The sequence below is a fragment of the Ambystoma mexicanum genome, chromosome 12 (genome assembly GCF_040938575.1).
Source record: "Ambystoma mexicanum isolate Mex_15411 chromosome 12, UKY_AmexF1_1, whole genome shotgun sequence".
Classification (NCBI taxonomy): Eukaryota; Metazoa; Chordata; class Amphibia; order Caudata; family Ambystomatidae; genus Ambystoma; species Ambystoma mexicanum.
This window is the reverse complement of record NC_090936.1, coordinates 447905347-447923877: the sequence shown is the minus strand read 5'-3', so window position 1 is coordinate 447923877 and position 18531 is coordinate 447905347. Positions and strand designations below refer to the sequence as shown.

At 49.5% G+C, this 18531-nt stretch overlaps 1 protein-coding gene across 2 annotated transcripts in view; it reads right to left on the bottom strand.

Moving 5' to 3' along the window:
* The window catches only part of CECR2 (CECR2 histone acetyl-lysine reader), a 513194-nt gene that overhangs the window by 100151 nt on the left and 394512 nt on the right, over positions 1-18531 (bottom strand). For both annotated transcript variants that reach the window (XM_069628656.1, XM_069628657.1), the window contains 3 exons: positions 15653-15696; positions 15470-15561; positions 7316-7442 (listed from right to left, as the gene is read on the bottom strand). In XM_069628656.1, the coding sequence (XP_069484757.1) occupies positions 7316-7442; positions 15470-15561; positions 15653-15696 (263 nt within the window). The remainder of the gene's footprint in view (positions 1-7315; positions 7443-15469; positions 15562-15652; positions 15697-18531) is intronic.

Sequence of the window (18531 nt, the reverse complement as noted above, 5' to 3'; positions counted from 1 at the left end):
TCTTTCTGGAGGGACCTTAGGAGACTCCTGGAGCTTTTGCCCGGATTCGTTCCATGGAAGACGTTACACCCAATAATGGACACTCTAACCCCGGCATTGGGCTTCTGCAGCACTGGAGAGGCACAGCAAGTCGGGGGATGCGACAAAGTGGAGTTAGTCTTGGGGATAGTTGGTCCCACCAGCTCAAGGGGAGAAGTCGTTTCGTCTGGAGCTTCTTTGTCTATTTGAAAAAAAAAGGAAGTCAGTCCAGTAGCAGGGCTACACTGGGCACTTCAAGGTCCAGGAGGTTGCAGCGGGCTTCTCTTCACTATTTCTTCTGATGTTTCTTCCAGTGGTCAACTGCCTCTAGTCCTAAGAAACTCGCCTTTTAAGCTTGTTCTCATTCATTCACAGCCCTAGGCTGTCTATTACCCAGCAGGGTGGCCGTCCTACCCGGACAGCCAGCCGGCCAATCAGGACTGGTTTCGTTCAGGCATACCTAGAGACATAGAACAGGGGAGTTTCAGGACCCTCCCTCACTTCCTGTACTTAGACACACTGGAGCCAGGGTGTCTGTAAGGTGTCTTCAGGGCTGAAGCCAGCCAAAGGCAAAACGCACAAAGGGCTCAAACCCGTCTCAAGCCAAGAAAGACCTTACAAAGAGAAAATGGTGAAAAAAGAAGACAGGGGCCATTTTGACAAAATGGTCACCCATGGGTGCTGTACTGCAGCCGAGGGTTCAGCCTGCGGTATAAATGCAAGCTGGTAGTAAAAAGTAAACCACTGCCGCAAGCCATTTAAAGTTGGAAGTGTAAAAGAAATTTACGTGAGAAAGTAGAATAAGGGGGCTACCTAGGTAACCCCCCCCCCCCCCAACATAAAATGTTGTGTGCTCTACCTACAAAGTAAAAAGGTAAGTAAGATCAATTTCGCCTTACTATTCTTGGGAACAGTAGTTTAACCAAGAAAATGTATTTAAACCTTCAGTGACCCTGCATTGAGGGTGCTGTGTGTCACTGTACAAAAAGTAAATGCCTATGGAGTTTGTCAGACTCCAACAACAGTAAAAACAAAATCCTAGCCAGGGTAAAACACAGGGAGTAAGTGAGATAAAGGTACCACTCACTCTGGAGTTAAAATTAAAGTCTTAAGTCCAGCAAAAGAGCTGGGGGTCTCAAAGGTGGGAAGAAATTAGCCCAGAAATGAAAAAGTTGTCCCCAACAGCACCTGCAAAGTAGAGAAATCTACCCCCCCCCCCCTCTCTGCCTGGAGAAGCGTCTAACCCTTAGCGAGTTGGAGGTAGCTGAGTGAAAAGCATGAGAAGGAAGTTTTGGAAGAGCGTTGGATGAAGTGCCTGCCCCAGAAAGCCTTGTGGACAATGATAGTGCCAGGAAAACTACCAGGAGTTCTAGGGAATTTAAATGGAACTGCCTGTCTTGAAGTGTCCACAAGTCTTAAACCTCAAGGTGACGCAGCTTCACTCCCCACCCCAGAAGGGAGGAGTCTGTGGTAACCGTTGCTTATGGGCAGGTCTCCACTGAGAGGTTATTGGCGGACAACCACCATTGCAGATCCGCTGTCATGCAGCATGGAACTGGAATCATTTTGGAATCCGGATCCGAAGCCTGGGACCAGCAGCTTCGAAGAACTAGCTGAGTGCCTATTTTCAGGTGTGCAAGAGGTAGAGCCAACACGCTGGAAGCCATGAGGCCCAGAAGTCTCTGGAACCACCAAGCCGTGATGTGAGAAGACTGGAGGAAGAGTTGGCACATGTTCGACAGGTCTGTAATCCTGTCCTTCGTTAGAAACACTACTGACAGTATCCCAACGGAAACCCAGAAAGATTAGGTCCTGAGACTGTCGTGGATGATTTCCGCCAATTCACTGAAAGCTCAAGATGGAACAGGAGCTGAAGGAGTGACTGAAGATTGGTCGTAGCAGTCTCTGTGCAAGGACTGCGCAGGAGGCAATCGTCCAATTATGGATATACATGAACCCCCTGCAGTCTGAGGAATGCTGCGATGACCGACATCTTTGTAAATACATGCACCGCCAAACTGAGACCAAAAGGTAATACACGAAACTGGACGTGTTCTGCTCCCACGGAGAACCGCAGATATTTTCGATGTGAGCTCCAAATCAGAATGTGCATGTATGTGTCCTGAAGGTCTACCACGCTGAGCCAGTCGCTCGTCCGAAGAGAGGACTTTTTCTGGCAGGGCGTAATCATCTTGAGTTGCTCCTGGGGAAGAAAGATTGAACTTGGAAAGATCGAGGATAGTGCACATGCCAGCCTGGTTCAGTTTGGGGACTGAACAGATAGGAGTAGTAGCCCTCCCTTTGCTCCTCAAGGGGAACAGGCTAAACTACTCTGAGGTCTAGAAGTTTCTGTACCTCAGCTCTGAGGGAGAGAGAGACCCAATCTGCTGGACGGGAGGATCGAAGGATGGGGTAACAGGGAGGGACAAGTGGGAAACCCGCCCAAGCGATTGACAAAACCCATCAGTCTTCGGTGATGGTCTGCCACTCCTGCAGATAAGACAAAATACGTCCTCCCACCGGAGTCTTGTGTGACCAATGGAAAATATAATTTCAGATGTCGTCGGCAGGGAGACCACACGTTCCATGTGAGGAGGCTTTTGGCTGAGAGAAAAAACGGCCAACTTGCCGCTGCTGCTTACGGAGGGGCCCGGCAGCCGGAGCATCAGATCGGCACGCACACCGATCCTGAAAATCCCTGGAACCAGAGAAGGACTGTGTTTAGGACCCTGACCTCTGGGTATAAGGTGCCTTTGCTGGAGTTTTCACCAGGACCGACAAATACTTGGCAGTTGGAGTGCTTGCCTTGGTCTTCGTTAGTTCCTAGTCCGAGGAGTGGAACAGTTCCTTACCATAGAAGGGGATCAAGCACCTTGTCCTGAACTTCCTTCAAGAACTTCGTAGCATGGAGCCACGCTTGACAGGAGAGGACCACCCCAACCATGAGGCCTCGAGCAGAAGAGTCTATGTGATGGGACGCAGCCTCCAGTAGATCCTTTGCCAGAACTCTGGCATCCGGCAAACCAGCTTTGAAGTCCTCGAGCCTATACGCAGGAATACATTCCTAGAACTCGGCTAGTTCCTTCCACAGCTTGACATTGTCAGCCACTAGGAAAAGCTTGGCGTTAGCCTGACGAAGCTGGAGAGCCAAATTGGAAAATACTTTCTTCCCAATGGCGTCAAGAAGCTTGTCCTCCTTGGAGAGGATTTGGGACACTGCAGTGGAAGATGTAGAGAAGCCGGCTTGGACTAGAGCATAGCTGCTGCCACTACCGTCGACGAAGGGAGCGGGCAAGCAGACAACGATATGTCCTCAGAAGCATGTATCGAGCTTCAATCCTCTGGTTGAGATGCTGCCCAGAATGAGGTTTTTCCCAGACCTTGCAGGCCTCACCAAAACGTCCAACCGGAGGAACAGGCCGCTGCGCTCCTGCGTCGACAGAGTAAAGGCCCCAGAAAGCACCCCCTCTGGCCCCCTCTGGAATGTCTAGCAGTGCCATCCTGTCCAGCACCCGGTCGTGAAAGGATCCGATACAGCCGACGGCTTCTCGCTTTCCTGGTCTGCCTGATCCTCATCCAGTGAAGCAGGAGCAGAGGGCTGATCTGCTGCAACTGCCGCCTCAGGTCCTAAAGTGTTAGGGCGAGCTCCCAATATTTTCTCTACCGGGGAAAGCATGGGACGAGGAGGAAGTGCTGGAGGAGGTCCGGCAGGAAGAGATGGGGGAGGTGGCACCACCAGGACCTGCGCAAGATCTGCTGGAGCAGGAGGCCTAAAATAAATGTCTTTAAACAGATCCTTAAAGTACGCCTTGCTCGGACGAAGGTCTTGACTCGAGAAAAATTGCAATTAGTACCCCACTATGACGTGCCAGGATACTAATGGCAATATAAACCTCAGAGGAGGGCCATTCCCGGCCAGGTAATGCTCCTGCGGCTACATTAACTATGGCCCACGGGCATTACCTGACCGGTAATGGCCCTCTCCTCTGTTCATATTGCCCAAGTGTTACAAATTTCAAGGGGAGTAAAACCACATTAGTAGACTTATAGAATGCCAGTATGTAATTCGACTTAAGTAGACACTATTGGTAGTAAACTATGTTACTTATTCAGTTTCAGGAGTAATATAGTTATACCAACAATATTACAAGTGGTAATCTTGCAACATATGGAACTTTCAGGACTGATACAGTTACACCCATATTACTTTTAAGAATAGTGGAACACAATCCAAAGGTAACCAATAACTTATGAATGACTTTTCAGAATGGCAGTAAACTTCAAAAGGTAAGAAAGAACTCAGTATTATACATTTAGAACGGCAGTATTCTATTCAAGGTGCGTAAAACCCTATTGATAATAAACTCTTATACTTGGTCTATTCCATAAATATGTAGTTATACCAAGGTTACTTTTCAGAAGAGTGGAACACAAATCTAAAGGTAAGCAAAACTTTTCAGAAAGGCAGTAAGCAGTAAGCAAAACCTAATGTTCCACATTTAGAATGGGAGTATGCTTATTCATTGGTAATACACTGTTACACTTATTCAGTTTCTGGAGCAATACCAACTAGGCTACTGTCTAGAATAGTGGAACACATACTTTTCAGAATGGCAGTAAGCAATTCACAGGTATTTCAGAGATAATCATTTACAGCACCAACACATTTAGCAAGTTAGTACTTTGCAACACTTGTTCTATTTTCTAATCAGAGGCCTTATACTTTAGAAGTCCTTCCCTATTCTAAGGCATGAGTGATCTCCGAGGCAGAAGGGGGAACACTGGCCAACAATAGGCAGGTCAGGATAAGGTACAAGTAAAGTCTTTAGAGTTAGTAGAATGTTTTCAGGGACTTTGTAGAAGGCTCCCTAGATGCGTTCCAACATTAGACCCGGGTGAACAGTATGGGCGAACTCCCAACTGCACCAATCACAACCCTAGCCACACAGGAGCGACAAGTCTTTAGTTGAGTATTACCCTCGGGAAGACATTGCACAGCCAGCCTCCCAGTTAGGACTGGTTCCGGGCAGGTATGCCAGAAGACAAAGGGCTCTGGAGTTTGATTCTGGCTTAATTTCTTGTCTTCACAAACACTTTGGAGCCTCAGCGAGCTACACAAAGCGATCCCGCTGAAGGAAAAAAAAAAAGTCCTCCTGCTCCCAGGACGGCAGAAGGACCATGAAAGGACAAGCACACTAACAATGGCGAAAGAAGCCACCATTCTAGACAGATGGAGACCCTTCTGTGCATTACAGCAGCTGGTTTGACAGCCTGTGATTAAAAAGAAATTGTACAAAAGTCAGTAGAACACACACAAAGTTACCGGAGCAGTGCGACAGGGGATACAGAGTAACCCCCCAGCACTCCATCTAAGGTGGGGTGTGCGCTGGACCCACAATATAAAATGTATAGAGGATACAAATATCTATCTCCCTTGATAACATGTGTTATGCAAGGTAAGGCACTAACAGGAAAGCAACAGCAAGAAAGGGGTTACTATGTAGCTCCTCAGCACTCCACGTAAGGTGGTGTGTGCAGATTTCACACTGGGGATTGTAGAAAGGATCAAAATTATCTTTCTACCCTTGGGAACAATAGTTCACACAAGGAACCCAATTGAAAAACGGGGAGCCCCAAGGGGTACCTCAGCAACACTGCACAGAAAGTGCTGTGTGCTGCAATAGGAAAATGCAGATGCCCAAAATGTTATAGCAAAGTAGAATTCCAAAAACACAGTATGGAGAGTCACAAAAAGGAAACCCATAAAAAGAGTAAAAGAAAGGGTGAGTGGGTGGGAAACGCTTACTGCTCACTCAGGAGCAGAGGAAAAGAATCCTGAAGTCCTGTAACAACTGCTGAGGGTCTCACATGTGAGGGAAAAGATTTAGCATTAACATGAAAATCTAGTCCAACGAGTACATTGGGAACATACAAGTTAGGGACTGTGGTGCTGTATTTAAACATCTTTCCCAACAGTTACTACCGAGAGGACTTTTAGGTTCAGGCAGAACCTTTTTCATACAAAGAAAGTCCTACTTAAGCGTAAACAAATTACTAAAGAAGCATTTTGTCAGTTCTGTAATGATCAAAAGGAGTTGAAACGTTAAAACATCTAGTGATTTACTGAAAAAGCACTGGGACCCAGGCACATAATATACTTGAAGTTGCTAGTTTAACCAGTGTTGAAATATACTGTGGTTGAGATCCCTCATCAGTGGGACTTGCTGTTATGGGATTTATGAATAGTTTAAACTTGAGAGGTTATCCGTAAAATTGTTTTACAGAATTTCCTTCAAAAGAAAAGAGTTTGATGTGTCAATTTTATGCTATGTTTTTGATCTTGATGTAAATGATCTAGCAAGAAATTATATTTTTGATGAGTATTATTGCTTTTAGAGTGTAGTTGATGCATTATTACTGTATTTTTACTTTTGGAATTATATATTGAGAGTTTGTAATTTATATATTTTTAATTGTAAAGGTTTACTATTGAGACAAATGTACAATAAAAGAATTGGGAATATTGACGGTTTCTAAATGGCTCGGCGAGTGGGACCATTAGCTGGCATGCATAGGGCAAATCTAGTCCTGAAAGGGGCAGACTGCATAAAACACCAGTCTGGTGTCTAAAAGATATCTTGGAGCATTGCTTTGGACACACGACTCCACCCACCACTCTTGGGGTGGGTGGCAGAGTTCTGCTCCATGTGCCATTGCGGAGACTGGAGCCATTATCTGGCCACCTGCATTCACAGCACCCGGTGGCAATTACAATTACTTTCCTAGCAGCGGGTTGCCACTTTTGGGAACCATCACTCATCTGCCAACTGGGGCCATTTGATTTGCCTCAAGTACAGTTGACGGTATGGCTGCAAGGAATCATGATTACCAGAATTGAGGAAGGGAGTAGAAATCAAAACTGCTCTAGTGGCCACCCGTGCACCCTCCCTACCTGCTTCAAGAGTGTAGATTGATTAGTCAAAGAAAGCATACAAATTTGAGGCCACAAACCTGCGGAATCAAACGTGAGGTGGGGCTGGGGGAAAGCTGAAGAAGCAAACAAATATCAGTAAGCACATGCATGAATGTATTCTCATTTACACGATGTGTGGGATAAACATATGCTACAGGCATAAAGTGGCCGCTATCTTCATCAAGTCAGTAATCGCCAACGAAGAACATCATGAAAAGTGCTGATTGTAGCAATGCAGGAGTACCTCAAGAACATAAGACAGTTAAAACACGACATTGTTTCAAATGATCTCCCATGGCGGCATAGGTTCGGCTGCATGCTTACCACTGCTCTCGCCGTTGTACTTTAGGCAGTTGCTGAACATAGTTTTCATGTTGCTCACAAACTGTTCCTTGGTGAGGTAATGGCCGCCATTAAGCTTCTTCTCAATGCTGGAGATATCCATAGGATTCTGAAAAGACATACCCGCTGCATGAAATGCAAGATAGCTCCACATCACAGCTCAGGAGTTTAAGCACCTGCTTAAAGCAATGTCTGTGCAATCCACAGTCAGAGGTTGAATTCCTGGCTGGACAAACTCAGTCATTTGGCCGTACGAGGTTGATTAACGTAGTACCAAGGATTTGGGCAACAATACCTGTTTCCACACAGCTTCGAGACAGGGGGAACAGTAGGTTATCTATCCAAATGTGATATAGGAACTTTGCAAGGTGTTTGGGGAAGCAATAACAATTTGTTTGAAGAAAAGGAAACAAATGGTTATGGCAGTGCTAGATTGAAAGCAATCAGAACTGGTAGTGTGAATTAGAGACACCACGCATCCGGGCCATTAAGGGATATGGCGGTATAGAAATCCCACCCCTGATTGCATCCATCTCCTCCTTGGGCATCCCTGCCAATTCCTGCAATTTAAACCATCTGCATAACGACGTATTCAAGGCAATTCATACTTCAGCTTTTATTAGTTTTTGTAACCAAGTTTGTCGGTTATTAACAGCATTTTAAAAATGAACATGATGCAGGGTCTAATGTCCAATGATGTCCCTTGCTTTTCTGTCAACGGGTGGGAGGAGAGGGGATTTCAATGTCTGATGCCTGGCCAACCTCTGGCGACAACCATTTATTTGGAAAGCCTCAATGTCTTTGAGCAGTAACAATAGCTTAGACAACATGCTCCCACCATTTCACAAATAATGCTATGGGAGTGTAGAGGCTCGGGTGGGGTCCTACTTGGTTCCCTTGAGTCAGTTTTGGGTCAGGCTACGAGCCATCAATTCGCACAGATAAAGCAATCAGACCATCACTGGCTCAACTGAATGTGAGAGCCTTCCAGTAGCTGGGGGGGGGGCCTCCTAGGCTTCCCTGCTTTACAAGGGCAGTGGCTGCACTCAGAGCACAGATACTCAAGGTCATTAGTCTAGTGAGTAGTCCTTCCGTATTCAGTTTTCCATCTATTCAAGAAGGAACAAGTTACTTACCTGTAACTGTTGTTATCCAGCATGGGTCTGGCATGGATTCACATGCTCATGAATATTCCCCGTCGTCAGGCTGGGAATCCTCGGTAAAGAAAAATGAGTATCAGTTTCGTTTCTGATCTGTCTTTCGTAGTAGTAACCAATCACTGATCTCTGCGTCATACTGACCACAGCCAATGACTGCCATCTCCCTAAGCCCCGCCTCTGGCAGCCATCTTCAGATTTGGTAGCACGTGAAGTGGCAGTATGACCAAGTGAAGAGCCGCAGAGGGGTAGGCAGGAGGGTTCGCATGTGAATCCATGCCAGACCCATGCTGGAGAACAACAGTTACAGGTAAGTAACTTGTTCCTTCTCCAGCATGGGGTCTGGCATGGATTCACATGCTCATGAATAAAAGAATACATAGCAGTACACACATGCACAACCACGGGAGGTGGCAACAGGCTCAACATTAAGCAATACAACTCAACATTAAGCATCTCTTACCTTCTCACCAGGCTCACCTTAGGCGAACAGGTTGCGCAGCACTGTTTGGCCTACCCTGGACTCCTCCCTGGAATCCCGGTCGACGCAGTAGAATTTCGTGAAGGTGTGCGTCGACCTCCACGTAGCAGCCCTGCAGATGTCCAGCAGGGGCACACCAGATAGGAACGCTGTGGTAGCTGCGATCGCTCTGGTGGAATGGGCTCTCGGACGGCCGGCAGAGGTCGGTTTGCCAACCGATGACAGTACATGATACAGCCGGAGAGCCATCTGGAAATAGAAGCCTTTGAGAGAGCCTTCCCCTGATTGACAGGGCCAAAGTTCACAAAAAGTTGTGACGTCTTCCGAAAACTCTTTGTGCGGTCCACGTAGAACTTCAGCGCTCTAGCCACATCCAGCGAGTGCAAAGTCCTTTCAGCCGACGACGAAGGCGACGGGAAGAAAACAGGCAACACCAAGGGTTCGTTGAGGTGGAAGTCCGACGGCACCTTGGGCATGAAGGAGGGGTGCGTCCTGAGCACTACCCTCGTGTCGTGAAAAGTCAAGTACGGGGGCTTGCAGGAAAGGGCCTGGATCTCTCCCACCCGTCGTGCGGACGTGATGGCCACAAGAAACACTGTTTTCCACGACAAGAACTTCAACGCAGCTGAGTGCAGAGGCTCGAACGGAGGTCCCATGAGCTTGGTCAGCACCACGTTGAGCTCCCACGCCGGGGCCGGAGCCTTCACCGGCGGGAACGATCTGAACAGTCCCTTCATGAATTCTTTCACCAGACGATGAGACCACAAAGACGTCCGTCCCGTGGTTCTGTTGTATCGGGAGATCGCAGCAAGATGAATCTTGATGGAAGCGTGCGCCAGTCCAGCCTTGGCCAGCGACAGTAGGTACTGCAGTACTCGAGGAGCCGTAATCCGTAGAGGGTTAATCTTCTGTGCGTGGCACCAGACAGAGAACCTCTTCCATTTGTGTCCGTAGCATTTAAGAGTTGAGGATGCCCTGGCCTTTGCAAGAACCTCTCTGCAGTCGGCCGGTAGGTCGTAACCTCCAAACTCTAACACTGCAGGAGCCAGGCCTGTAAGTTCAGCGACTTCGGGTCGTGATGGAGGATGGCGCCTCCTTCCCTGGAGAGAAGATCCGCGTCCACTGGCAGCTTGATTGACGGGGACGCTGACAAGTTCAGAAGGTCCCGGAACCATATCTGCCAAGGCCACGCAGGTACGACAAGGATCATCCTGCACCGTGACCTCTTGAGCTGGTTGATGAGCCGTTGGAAGAGGCGGTCCACTAGATCCTGACGTAGTTCCCACTCGTGGCACGAGCGCAGCTCTCTGCTGAGCGAGTCGGCGATGGTGTTTTTTATTCCTGCCAGATGAAACAGCACCAGAAACATCCCTTGTGCGACGGCCCAATGCCACAGATCCTGCGCCTCCTTGGACAGGGCTGGGGGATCTGGTACCGCCCTGCTTCCTGATGTAGAACATGGTGGTGGTGTTGTCGGTGAAGATCCTCACTACCTTGCCCTTGAGGGACGGAAGAAAGGACCTGAGGGCCCAAAACACTGCACGGAGCTCCAGGACGTTGATATGGAGGGACTTCTCCGTCGGAAGCCAAAGGCCTCTTGCGTGCAGATTTTCGGTGTGCGCTCCCCACACTTCCAGGGAGGCATCCGTGGTCACTGTCTTCTGGTGGCCCGGGGTCTGGAAGTAAATGCCCGCCGTCAGATGCGCGCGGGTGCCCCACCACCGGATCGCTCGTCGGAAGCGCTCGTCGAGTGTGATCCTGTCCTCGAAGCTGCCCGTCGTCTGGATCCAGCGAGCGTCCAGGAACTCCTGTAACGGGCGCATCCGAAGCCTGCACAGGCGGATGAGGTAAATGCAAGAAGACATCATTCCGAGGAGGGATTTGATGGACCTCACCCTGGCCGCGTCCGCAACCAGCATCCGCTGCACCTTGCCCGAGATGGCCCTCGTCCTTTCCTCCGACGGAGAGGCCAGAAGCGCCACTGTGTCGAGTTTCGCTCCCAGAAACAGTGCGTCTTGCGCGGGCACCAGGTGGGACTTGGCGTAGTTTATGGAGAATCCCAGGTCCGTGAGTAGTTGGACGGTCCTCGCCGTGTGCTCCGCGGTGAGCTCCCTTGTCTTTGCTTGGATGAGCCAGTCGTCCAGGTGGGGGCAGACGTGGATCCCCTCCAGGCGCAGCCATGCCGCCACCGGTGCGAGGCACTTGGTGAACACCCTGGGTGCCGCCGCAATCCGAAGGGAAGGGCTCTGAACTGGTAGTGACGCCCTTGGACCACGAATCTGAGAAACTTTCGGTGTCCCTTTAGGATGGGGATATGGAAGTAAGCATCCTCCAAATCCAACGACGACAGGAAATCGCCCTCCTCCAGCTGACCCAGGACGTGCTGGAGGGTGACCATCCGGAACTTCTGTGCCTTGATGAATTTGTTCAATCGTTGTAGGTCCAGGATGGGACGCCATCCTGTCTTCTTCTTCACGAGGAAGTATCTTGAGTAAACTCCGGAGCCCCGAAGCCTCTTTGGGACGAGCTCGATGGCGCTTTTCTTGAGCATCGCCTTTACCTCCAAGAGAAGTTGAGGGACGTGATGTTCCTTCCTGGCCACGGGGGGGGGACGCGCGGGCACTTCTTTAGAAACCCGAGCGCGTGACCCTGGGCCAGGGCGTCCAGCACCCAACGGTCGGTGGAGATGGACTCCCACACACTGTCGAAGTTCGCCAGCCGGCCTCCCACCGGGATGCTTCGGTGGGGGCCCGACCCCATGGCCGGTTCAGTCCTGCTTCGACGAGGCTTTGCCGCCTTGTCCTCCGTGGCGACGACGGCGGGGTCCGCCCGACTTGCCTCGTCCCCTGTAGGCTTCCTGTGGCGACGAACGGGCCGCTTGACGGTAGGTGGAATATCCGCCGCCGGAACCTTTGGAGGCACCCTGCTTGCCTCCGGTGCTCCGAAAGGGCGGCCGTCGTTGCTGGAGAACACCAAGAGCCCGGGCCGTCTCCGTGTCCGTCTTGATGGCTTGTAGGGAATCGTCCACTGTTTTCCCAAACAGGTTGCTCCCGTCGAACGGCATGTCCAAAACTCTGGTCTGCACGTCCTGCCGGAAATCCGTTGCCTTGAGCCATCCACGCCGTCTAAGGCACACGCCGTTGCCCAACTGGCGAAATCCAGTGTCAGCGATGTCCGTCGCTATCGTAATGGCGTGGTCCGACGCCACTTCTCCTTCCTGCAAGATCTCTAGGGCCTCCGCCCTCTTGTCGTCCGGTAGGAAGTCCAGCAGGGGGGCGATCTTGTACCACAACTCCCTGTCGTAGCGGGCTACGATAGCCAAGGTGCTGGCAGCCGTCGTCGATGCCGATGAGATGATTCTGTGTCCCATCGTGTCCAATTTCTTTCCCTCGCCGTCCGGGGTGGGGGGGGGGATGGGGCGGTTGACGTAGAGGCCGAAGCCCCCCCCCGCTTTCTTCCTGGCCGCCGCGGAGACGACCGAGTCCGGGGTCGGCTGTGCCCGAAGGCACAAGGGGGCCGCGTCCGGGACCCAGTACTACTTCTCGTACCGATCCCTTCTCGCAGGCGTTGTGGATGGGTTCTTGATGAGGGCGAGACCCTTATCCCAGATATCGTCCAGTAGAGGTACAGCGAGGACCGTCTTCCTCTTGGTCTCTCGCCGTTGATAAAGGAAACCTTCCTTCTTTTCTTCCGGGCAGAGCTGGAAAAGCTCGGATGCCCTGGCGATCATGGCATGAAATGATCCAATCTCGTCGGGCGGGGTAGCCCGGGGAGGAGGTGACGACGGAAGATCCTCGTCGTAAACCTCGTCGTCTGTACCCGTTGCAGCCGTGTCCGTCCCGTATCATCCCCACGGGTCGTGGACGGGGAGGAGGGCTGAGCAGGGCGCGATGGTTGAAAAGGAGGTGGAGGATGAATCCTTGTCTTAGGAGGAGGGCTCCCAGAAGGGCCTGGCTCCGGGTCCCCCGTCGGGAGCGGTTCCTCCGTTGGTGGTAACGGCAATCTCATCCTTATCTCCGAGCATAAGGACTGTATAGCCAACAAAATGGCCGCCGAGTTGTCTTGCGGCACTGTTTGAGGGGATTCCGACGGGCGGTCAGGCACCTCGTCAGCACCCTCGACGTTCTCGCCGTCTCCTACGTCGGGGTCCCTCCCGACAGGCTGGTCTTCTTCCACGCCAATGCCGTGGGTTAAGACTTCGATCAGCTCCTCTTCAGAGGTGGAGGCCGAATCCACGACGACCTCCTGCCCCCCCCTTTTTCTTCTCCGCCGGGGGTCCTGTCGATGGGCTTGAAAGAGGACTCCCTTTGCCGTGGCAGGGAGACTCTGGGCCCCGAGGTCGCCTCCACTGGTGTAGCCTCCACAGGCTGAGCCAGGGCCGCCGCGACTGTCTCGATAGAGGCCTTGGCAGGGTGGATCAAGGCTTTCACCACCTTAGGTGCGCTCACCGCTTTCTCCTTGGGGGGAGGGTCACCGCCTCGCTCCCCCTCCGATGGGGCCTTCGAGCTCGACCGGGGTCCCTCCAGGAGCTTCGCCGGGTGCTCGGCCTTCCTCTTACCTGAGCCAGAGCGTTGGCTCGTGGTTGATGGCACCGGGGAGGATGCGCCCTGCCTGGCAACCGTAGAGCCCGACCGTTCGTTGCTCCCGGTGCCAGCGGACTCGTGGTGCTTGGCCTTCTGTTGGGTCCCCGTCGCGGGGGCGCCCTCAAAGGTCTTAGAAGACCGCTCGGACTTCCTCTTCTTTTTCTCGCCTGACGGGCTCTTCCCTTCCAGCCAGTTGGCGAGACGCAGATGGCGGTCCTTCATGGTCCGCTCCAACATATTGCCGCAAAACGCACAGTCCTTCTCCACGTGCGTCTTGTCCTCATGCAGGCAGTAGAGGCAAAGGGAGTGTTCGTCCTCCTTAAAGACATTCTGAAGCTGGCACCCAGGGCAGACCCTGAACAGCTTTCCGGGCGTCGAGCTTCCCTTCTCCTGGGCCATGTCCGAGATGGGCCTGAGAAACTTCTGGAGTCCTCCAAAAGCGTGGCTCGACTAAATCTTCACCCTTGAGGGGCGTAGAAGAATCCGACACGGGTCCCCGTTGATCGGATAAAGAAACGGTGGAGCTTGAGGCTCTTTTGACCGAAAAAAGAGAGAATTTGCCTCTGAAAAAGCGCGAAAACGCACTAAAGCTCGAGAGCAATAGCACGAGGATCCCAACACTTGAACGTGCGGTAAAAATCTGAAGATGGCTGCCAGAGGCGGGGCTTAGGGAGATGGCAGTCATTGGCTGTGGTCAGTATGACGCAGAGATCAGTGATTGGTTACTACTACGAAAGACAGATCAGAAACGAAACTGATACTCATTTTTCTTTACCGAGGATTCCCAGCCTGACGACGGGGAATATTCATGAGCATGTGAATCCATGCCAGACCCCATGCTGGAGAAATGTTACAAGAGTGCTAGCCTCTCCACCTAGAAGGAAATACCTGCAGGCCCCCCCATGATCACCCCCATCTCCTTTGCCCTCCAGTGTTTTACAATTCAATTTAATGTTTAGAGTTCTAGCGGATAGGTTTTGTTACTTAAACCCATGCTTAAAACACAAAGTGCAAAGTAGAATTTAATGCCACACATTATGTGCATTTAGTTTATAGCACTTAGTGACGTCAGATTTTCATTTAAGGCACCCTGGGGAGTTTATGTTTTAGAATTGAAATTTACCAAAATAAGAAACCACCCAGGACTCAGGGGTACGTATCACACTCCATGTCAATGGAAAATTGCTGCAGGCACGGCCACCCTCCCACAGCCATCTGGAATCATACACCACATGATGACGTTGCACGTCGCCTCTGCCACTAGAATGCAACCAAGCCCACAATAAAATTGTGGTCTGGCTAGACACAATCCGTCTCCTTGACTTGCATACTCTCTCGACAGGCTTCACAGCACCCATCCACAAGCCAGCTCTACATGGGTTGCTGGCAGGGACTTAGCCACCCCCTACCTATCCGAGTACTGGCTAAAATGCACATGCATTGTAAATTCCTCTGACCAATCTCATATACCTCAGACTTCGGTCCACCTATGGTGTTCCCCTACAGAGGCCATACCAACGGGAAAAGGCACTATACAAATTCCAAATAACATTACATTACTAGCATGTAAATGCATGGCTCGAAGGGACTTTATTCTCACTTTCAGAAAACAAAGTAAGGAACTTTACAAAATTCAGGGACACAACAGAATAATATTAATGCTTTTGACCTGGTCGACCTACAAGCCACCTCTTGGCAAACAAGTTACAACTTTGAATTAACGTGCTGTTCTCAGATGATCGTTGAAAAACCATTATACAAACACACAATGATGGAGGCGAGTCATGTTCTGGGCAATAGGAGTTGAGGGAAGCAAAGAGGGAGGAACACAGAGGTTGGAAATGTTACTACGCTGGTCGCCAGACAACCCGTTGCAAAGACGAAACAACCAATGGATTTGGGTAACTCTACATACCTGAACAATGGCATAATAATTTGGTGCATAAGATTCATCAACAGGCTCCAGGAAGGGCCACGAGTCCTTGTGAGCTTTCACTGCATCCAAGACTAAGAAGAAAACAGATATTTGAGCTTTGAACTCCACATATTGTTTCCGCATTAAGTTTTAACTGAAACAGAAAACTGTTGTACTTCTTACCTTTATACATTGCAGTGTAGTCATCATCCAATTCGAAGCTGAAACTGAAGAGAAAAACCGAAGACTGATGAACATCCTTTTTCTTTACACAGTATTGGATTTTCATATGCTTCCCTTAACCATAGAACCCATGGAGGTCTAACCCTTTTTGGAACAAGACAGATGCCTGAGCTGATGAGATTCCCTCTATTCTGTACCAAAGGTAATAGCATTCCTTCTAAAAGAACCAAAGACAACCTATGAAAAGGTAATGTAGATTTTGTAAATTGGGCCTTAAAGAATCAAACAGATGTGGGATTTGGCGATAATGAATAAAGTGTTCAAGGGTTAGCATTTTCAATGCAACAGATTAAAGTTGATGCATAATCTTCATTGTATTGAAACATTAGCATCTTTGAGGAGGCAATGTACCAGGCAACACAATTTAGAGCAAGCTTCAGCGGGAGCAGTATTGTGCAAAAACAATTACAGTACACTGCATTTTTCAGTAAACAAAGTTAGTGCCTAAAAGTATTCATAAATAATTGTTTGCAAGGTTCGTGGACCCATTCATTGTCTATCTGCAGGCCATGGCTGGGTCTCAAACATGGCACAGACCCCAAGGCCCAGCTCCTGGGATTACTCGAATGTGCAGACCCATCACGTTTCTGTAGAAATGTTCGGAAAAGAAAACCTGAATGGTATATTTGTTTGAATTTCAGCTGCACGAACATTTTGAACAATATTACTATTCAGTGCCATTACAGTGACCAAGGGGAGCAGGGTTGCAGGGGTGTCCACTGCATCCTTGTTCACTATAATGGCATTGGGGGTCCCCCCCGCTCCGGATACAATAAAGTCAAAAGAAAAAAGGACCCTGCAGTGCCGGTTCCCATCCACAAACGTGAAGGGAACCGGCGTTGCAGAGGGATGGGGGAGTCGGCGGCACACAAGGTGCAGCCGCAACCAGTTGAGTAGGGGATCATGATTTCACTGCAGCGGGCATCTGTAATTCGGCATTTCCGAATTTGAAATTTCACGCTGCAGTAAAATCACAGATATCCGACCCACCAGGGTTATGGCCAATGGTTCTGCAACAAAGGTGTAGAATGTTCTACCTCTACACTAAACCTAGGGTCTATGAAAATTCTTCTAATAACCTGTTCATTTAGTTAAACTATTACATTCAGTAGAAGGAAAACAGAAGCACTGTTAACATGTCCAAGTTCATGGAAAATCAGGCCTACCCGAAGAATAAACAGTCTCCAAAGAGTTGATAAAGAGCAACTATAAGATCCTGAGTGGGAAGAATTTGTTTTTTGGGAATTCTGTAGGTCCTCTTTAGGATCCCCTTGACCTTGCCTTTTCCTCTCCTTTTTTGTACCACTGGCCTATTTCCCCCTGCCACTGCAAACCTTTTTGACTCAAGAGTATACGGTCCTGGGCTGCCCCATAAGGCTCGAGTACCCCATTTGTGCATGGGGGATTATATTACCCTTCATTTATTTTAGGGAGTAGGCTGTGGCAAGCTGTTAGTTTTGGCTTCACCAGCGGTGCAAGCATATTTACTGCACTGGGAGCCCAATGTACCTTTTAGGTAGCGTTAGGGAGTTTTACTGAAGTCCACCTATGATAGGGTGTCAGAAGACTCACTCTTTGGAGTACAGGGCTCCAATTCTTAGGTTTGGCCTGAACTGCCCAAACGTTTGGTAGCTATAGTTGAGTAGCCAGGCTTACTCTGGGAGTGAGGAGAGCTGTAGTTGTGTACAAAGACCACTGAGCGCACTTCTAATCAAGGAAACACTTACACTATAGTTATATGAAAACATGGTTATTTATTATAGTAGGACAATGTTAAAATCACTACAGTTCAGGAAAGTACAAGTAATTCACACAGATAGATTTATACATATATAATTGCTGTAGCAATACTAAGTTCAATGGTATACCTTAAGATGATGCATAGGTAAGTAGAGTAGCTTCTGGTTAGCAAATCCTTCATCAATCAACATTTACAGAAATAGCAATACTGGTAGGTAGGTAACTTTTAGGAAAGCCTTACTTTAGAGGTCCAAACCAATTTGGGGAATGTGTGTCTCAAAAAGGCAGATGCGGACACTAGGGGACCAGTGATCCTTGAGCAGCAGAACAAAGGAACTCGGAAACGGTCAAAGTTGTCAAATATCCAAAATGTTTTCGTAACAAGTAATTGAATTGGATTCAAAGGGTTTACTGAGAGGCTAGATAGGCCATCCAAAGGATTCCAGCATCTATGAAGTCTTTAGGCCCAGGAGAACATTATTGGGTTGTCTACCCCAACCTGACTCGGGAAGCTCAGGAGGAGCAAACAGCAACACAACAACTGCCTAGGTTAGTAACCAGGAGTCAGCCAGTTCTTCTATGATTAAGAACAAGGTTGTCACCGCAGGTTCCCACAGTAAGAGGACTGCAGTTTCAGTTTGGGTCTCTTGCCTTGGCGGCTGGAGGAGGAACTTTTGGTGGGAGCAGACCGACAGACTCAGTCACACGGATGCCCAGCAGGCAATCTTTGCAGCACTTGGTTGTGAAGGTTAGACACAGGCTTTGAAGAAGGGACACTTGTAACCTGGCAGACTTTCTTCCTTGTCTCAGTCCTCAACTCTTATGAGGGGACTTCTACCTCCAGGATGGAGTCTCTGTAGGCCCAGACAGATGCCCACAAGTTCTCAGCCAGAACCACACTTGCATGGTCAGTTTGGCCTCTCAGCCCGTGGCCAGGCCAAAATCTTCCCTGGTGAGTGGGGCCCGGTTTCTGCCCACACCTGGGCCGGTTTGGAAAAAATAAATAAACCTGCAACGGCACAATTCATCAAAGCAAGGTAACACATGTTACCTTGCTTTGATGATTGATTTGCACGCAT